General features: G+C 37.4%; 1 protein-coding gene across 1 annotated transcript; it reads right to left on the bottom strand.

Moving 5' to 3' along the window:
* Positions 1–492: 492 nt before the first annotated feature.
* On the bottom strand, positions 493–3,403 carry LOC137021092 (acidic mammalian chitinase-like). Its single transcript, XM_067387306.1, has 11 exons — positions 3,274–3,403; positions 3,162–3,188; positions 2,807–3,011; positions 2,541–2,597; positions 2,280–2,445; positions 2,057–2,181; positions 1,826–1,949; positions 1,542–1,724; positions 1,319–1,435; positions 1,106–1,238; positions 493–1,011 (listed from the first exon to the last, which is right to left on the bottom strand). Exons 1-11 carry the CDS (start codon positions 3,296–3,298, stop codon positions 764–766), a joined length of 1,410 nt encoding a protein of 469 aa, XP_067243407.1. The 5' UTR covers positions 3,299–3,403; the 3' UTR covers positions 493–763.
* Positions 3,404–6,000: the final 2,597 nt, after the last annotated feature.

Genomic DNA, 6,000 nt, shown 5'->3' with positions numbered 1-6,000 from the left:
TTGTTTTCTCACCCTGCTGTACCGAACCCGTACCAAACCGTGACTTCAAAACCAAGGTACCTAATGAACCTTCATTTTTGTGTACCGTTACACCCCTACTGATTAGCTAATAGTGAACTACCTCATTCAACTGAGGGTTATTACTTACTAATTCATTAATCATTCTTGTTAGTTAATAGCAGTTATTAAAATATTAAAAGGCTACTGTTTTACTCATGTGTTCCTGAATAGTTATTCATTAATGATGGAACAGTACTTCACATGGCTTTAACAATGCACCCCCCCCCCCCTTTTTTTTTTTTTTTTTTTTTTTTTGATCCTGTCATGCATCCAGTGGCCTATGTAGCCTGTATTTTTTATTTGCTGCTTTGCTTTGAAAAATGTTTGATTTTGAGTGTTGTTTTTAATTTAAGTTTTTAATTTATGATTGTGGAGCAGTGTATTTGCAACAAACAAAAATAAATAAATAAATAAATACAATTTCCATGGAGTTCTCCTCAGATGACAAGTCAGTTTATTCATTTCTTCCAAGCAAGGAGAAAACAGAATTTACAAAGGAGTCATTTAAAAAGAGGTACTTTCACTTACAAACTACACCCAGATGGAATGAAGACATAACACAGTCGAGAAATATGTTCAGTTTACACTAATGTTGCTTTACGTGAAACAGTTGATGTTTCGTGTCATATGCAAATGTGCAGTGTCCTGTTTCACAATTTGCAGATGTTTTTCAGAAGGTTTTTCAATAGTGATCACTTAGTGCTTAGGGCCAAATACAGCACTTACAGGTGTCATCAAACACTGTGCCTACAGCACATTTGTCCTCGAAAGTATTGCCTCCAGCACAGTTATAAAACTTGTTGGGGTCTTCAGGGTGAGGATAGAGTCCATCTGGCTTCCCGTTACAGAATCCTGGTCCTGGAGCATGAGTGGTGGTGGTGGTAGTTGTGGTGGTGGTTTTTGTGGTTGTTTGTCCAGAGGGAGTGGTGGTTGAAAGCATTGGAGGCACTTCTGGAAAAAGCATATTAATTAAGCATTAGTTTTTATTGTTTTCTTTACTTGAAATACAAACAGTCTTGGAAAGACAATTTGTGAATATCCCTACCGATATCCAGAAGATTGCGCAGATGGCCCATGAGAGGATGGTTCCCCTGATTACAGAACTGTCCAGCAAAGTCATCCAGATCAAGCGCCCACACGAAAGCTCCACCAAATTTCTTGTCTTTCAGATAACGGACCTATAAATGGAGAAGAAAAGAGTGAGTTGTTAGTCAATTGCTGACAACGAAATCCAACTCCAGTAAAAACTCAAAAGTACCTTCGTTTCAAAGCTCTCCTTGGTGTCAAATCCAACCCACTCGCTGTTCTTTGTGGCATAGGGCACCTTCTGATCATCAATCCACTGGATTGTTGTTCCTTCTAGGAAGCCACAGATCTATAAAGACATTGAGAGTATAAGATGTGGAGATTGTTCGATAGACACTTTTGAATATGAATGAATATATTCCATTCAAACAAAATGGCTTTTCCAAATCTCCCACCTCATAGTAAGACCAGAATCCAGCCTCACGAGTGTAGGTTCCAGCTGAAGCCGGTCCACTAGCTGGGGCTCCAACTCCAGTATCTGTAGATGTCAGACGGAATGTGCGACCGTATGTTGCGAAACCCATTCTGAGTTTCTCCACAGGGGTACCGTTGTCCCTCCAGTAGCGCATAGCGAAATCCTGAAAGAAGAGAAGAGAGTTCATTTTAAAATGGAGGAATTCAAAAATTAGTTTACTTGTTTGTTTTCACCTCCTCTGTGTTACAGTAAATCATTTCTTACGGTATTGAAGTAAATCAGGTCTCCCTCATCCTTTGAGCCTTGGTACAGGGGGCTGTTGTGTCCTGTGAATCTTTCCCAAGTTCCATGGAAGTCATAAGTCATAATATTGATGAAGTCCAGGTACCTGAGACAAAAATTAGGAGAGGTTTAAAACATCTCATGACTCTGCATATTTTCAATTCAGCGCTCTGCCAGTTTGCAAATGTCATGATTCAGTGTCGTCATACTTACTTGGCAACCTCAGCAATCTCATATCCAGCATCAATTGTGCCTTTACCAGCTGATACAGCAGCAGACAGCATCAGTCTGGGTTTGCCAGTAGCTATGCCCTCTGCCTCATAGGCCTCAATAAGTTCCTGTGAAGAGAAAGATAAATAAAAATGAAAATAGCTTAAGTTAGGAAAATGCTCTACAATTTTTGCTTAAAAAGCCACTGGATTACAAATGGACCCACCTTGCACAGAAGTGTGAATCTTTGTTTGTCTTCAGGCGGACTTCCTCTTGATCCAGGATATTCCCAGTCCAAGTCCATACCATCAAATCCATAAGTTCTCAGGAATTTGATGGAAGACTGAATGAAGGTTTGACGGTTTGCTGCATTGGACACCATGATGGAGAACCTGAAATGAATTTTGGATTGCATTTCAGCTGACCAATTTAACTGCTGCTCAAATGTAATAATGATATTACAAACAAAAAAATACAGAACACTTACTGTGATGAACCAAAGTTCCATCCACCAACAGCCAAAAGAGTCTTAAGAGAGGGATTTCTGTGACGATAATGGAGATATTTTCGGATTCCATAATATATAACAGTATATATTGATTTTATGTTTGAGTGTATAACTACAGTGTTAATTTCTTAAATTTTTTGGTATTTGTTTTGTAAAAAACAATATCTTACAATCTCACAAAAAAAAAGTAAATTATTAAAGAATTTCAGCTGTGTTTTCAGTGTTAAACGTGATATTTCAACTACCTGTTTTTGAGTTCATTGAAAGCCTTGTAAAGAGTCTCATCATTCCACTCATATGTGATAAGCTCGTTGGCATGGTTGATCATTGCGAATGCATAGAAAAGGTGTGTACAAAGGAAAGGGTCGACATTTGCAGGTGTATACTTTCCAATTCCAGGTCTGTACTGGGACCAGTTGGTGAAGTAGCAGCCCATTTCCATGGAGAAAGCTGGTTATGGATACACAAAGAAGCTCTTAGACAAGACACGCACTTGCAATATCTCATCTCTCTTCTCAACATTGCAGTCAAATATAAATACTTCATTAAAAAGAAGATATAAATACAATTATGTGAGCTAATAAATACTCAATAACTCACCAACATGGCAGAGCACCAAGCCCAAACCTAGAATATGCAATAATATCAGGTAAATGCCTAAAACATACTAATGTATTTAAAATTCCACTTTGAAGTGTACATTATTTCTTACCTGCTATAAGTGTAAGCTTCCCCATTTTATTGCCAATGTTCTATAAGAAACAAAGTTCAGTTTCCTTAATTACATTAAAGCTAATAGCAGAAATAAATGTTATAAGCTGGATTCTCAATATAGATATTCCCTGATGGTTACATACCTGGGGTACCTCAAGAAAATGTGAAGATGAACATCAAAACCCTAGGGTTTTTATAGGAGTTGGGTGTTATCTAGGTCATCCTAATATGGGATGCTTTATTAGGATGTTGTAAGATATGATATCTCCTTTAAACTATGGACTGAAATGACAAAAACATGTGGGAATAAAAAAACCTTTGTCCTATTCAGCACAATTTATGTGGAGCTTTATAGATAAGATGTACAATTAGAACTGCTGTGGTCAAATGTGCATGAATGTCAGTATGTCTGCTATTTTTAATATGGATTTAGCAATTTCATTTTAATTTGTTCAGCAGAAGCCAGATTTGTAGAAATTATTGTATTGTGTATTTGATCAAATAAAGAGCAGTTCATACATACATATGAATAATATTTATGTCTATAATTTTGTGCCAAGATCATAAAGTATTCATATTTATTCATAATCATGTGCTCTGTTCTAGTCATGATGCAACATGTATCAGAGGAAATGACAATGATGTCTTGCAGCAATGACACTGAATATCCGACAATGTGCAATAAATAGGCTAAAAATTGTAATAATTTAGACAATAATAGAGATAATAAAGACAATCAATACTCTGAAGAACAGAACAAGTAAAATAAACTTATGTATCGGCTTGGTATGTTGGTGTGTGAAGGTGTTCCTAAACTTATTTCTAGAAATAGTCAGCCTGGTCTCATTGTTAATACATAGATATTAATACGTAACTTTCAAAGACACAAAACGTACATTTTTGTACATTTAGAAAGGTGCTGAAACATACAATATTGACGTATTTATAGCTCTAAAACGTAAAAATATTACGTAAAATACAAATCTTTCATGTCATAAAGATATATGAGTAATTTCCCTTTTATCATTTTGTAGATAAACTCTGGTGGTATTACTTTTTTATGGGGTACAGAGCAGATTTTAATTTATTAATCCATGAAAATATGAATTCGGTTTCTCTCCATGAAGGCACACACTCATTACAAATGTCAATCCACTGAAACACAGCATGTCGTAATCTGTGACGAAGCAGGTGAGAACCAATGAGTGTTCGATATCAGTGCCATAAACCATGTCGTAAAGCTTCTCGACGGCGGCGCAACTTTCAAATTTGAATCGTTACGAGCATCGGCTTTGACTGTGATGGTCGCTGCTGAGGATGAAGATAAAGATTTCTGGATAAAGGGCTGAATTTGGATCTGTTCCTTACAAACATATGGATTCTAAAGATTTGGAGTACAGCGAACAAATAAAATTGATTTGATTTGTGAATATATGTTGTGTTTTGCTGTATCTTATGATTGATTGTATTGTCGCTGCATAGGAGAAAACGCTTTCTGTGTCGCACAGCAAACAAACTACAAACCCGATTCCAAAAAAGTTGGGACACTGTACAAATTGTGAATAAAAACAGAATGCAATGATGTGGAAGTTTCAAATTTCAATATTTTATTCAGAATACAACATAGATGACATATCAAATGTTTAAACTGAGAAAATTTATAATTTTAAGGGAAAAATAAGTTGATTTTAAATTTCATGGCATCAACACATCTCAAAAAAGTTGGGACAAGGTCATGTTTACCACTGTGTGGCATCCCCTCTTCTTTTTATAACAGTCTGCAAACGTCTGGAGACTGAGGAGACAAGTTGCTCAAGTTTAGGAATAGGAATGTTGTCCCATTCTTGCCTAATACAGGCTTCTAGTTGCTCAACTGTCTTAGGTCTTCTTTGTCGCATCTTCCTCTTTATGATGTGCCAAATGTTTTCTATGGGTGAAAGATATGGACTGCAGGCTGGCCATTTCAGTACCCGGATCCTTCTTCTACATAGCCAAGATGTTGTAATTGATGCAGTATGTGGCATTGTCATGCTGGAAAATGCAAGGTCTTCCCTGAAAGAGACATTGTCTGGATGGGAGCATATGTTGTTCTAGAACTTGGATATACCTTTCAGCATTGATGGTGCCTTTCCAGATGTGTAAGCTGCCCATGCCACATGCACTCATGCAACCCCATACCATCAGAGATGCAGGCTTCTGAACTGAGCGCTGATAACAACTTGGCCTAGTCCTTGTCCTCTTTAGTCCTGATGACATGGCGTCCCAGTTTTCCAAAAAGAACTTCAAATTTTGATTCGTCTGACCACAGAACAGTTTTCCACTTTGCCACAGTCCATTTTAAATGAGCCTTGGCCCAGAGAAATACCTGCGCTTTTGGATCATGTTTAGATATAGCTTCTTTTTTGACCTATAGAGTTTTAGCCGGCAACGGCGAATGGCACGGTGGATTGTGTCCTCGACAATGTTTTCTGGAAGTATTCCTGAGCCCATGTTGTGATTTCCATTACAGTATCATTCCTGTATGTGATGCAGTGCCATCTAAGGGCCCGAAGATCAAGGGCATCCAGTATGGTTTTCAGGCCTTGACCCTTACGCACAGAGATTGTTCCAGATTCTCTGAATCTTTGGATGATATTATGCGCTGTAGATGATGATAACTTCAAACTCTTTGCAATTTTTCTCTGAGAAACTCCTTTCTGATATTGCTCCAATATTATTCACTGCA

This window comes from Chanodichthys erythropterus, chromosome 6 (genome assembly GCF_024489055.1).
Source record: "Chanodichthys erythropterus isolate Z2021 chromosome 6, ASM2448905v1, whole genome shotgun sequence".
NCBI classification, from domain to species: Eukaryota; Metazoa; Chordata; class Actinopteri; order Cypriniformes; family Xenocyprididae; genus Chanodichthys; species Chanodichthys erythropterus.
This window is presented reverse-complemented; position numbering and strand designations above follow the sequence as displayed.

Excerpts from the sequence above, each read along its gene's own strand:
- LOC137021092 (XM_067387306.1), bottom strand. The coding sequence starts at position 3,298 with ATGGGGAAGCTTACACTTATAGCAG. Across the intron at positions 3,012-3,161 it reads CTTGGTGCTCTGCCATGTTG|CTTTCTCCATGGAAATGGGC; the intron begins GTGAGTTATTGA and ends ATCCATAACCAG. Across the intron at positions 1,012-1,105 it reads GCGCAATCTTCTGGATATCG|AAGTGCCTCCAATGCTTTCA; the intron begins GTAGGGATATTC and ends TGCTTTTTCCAG.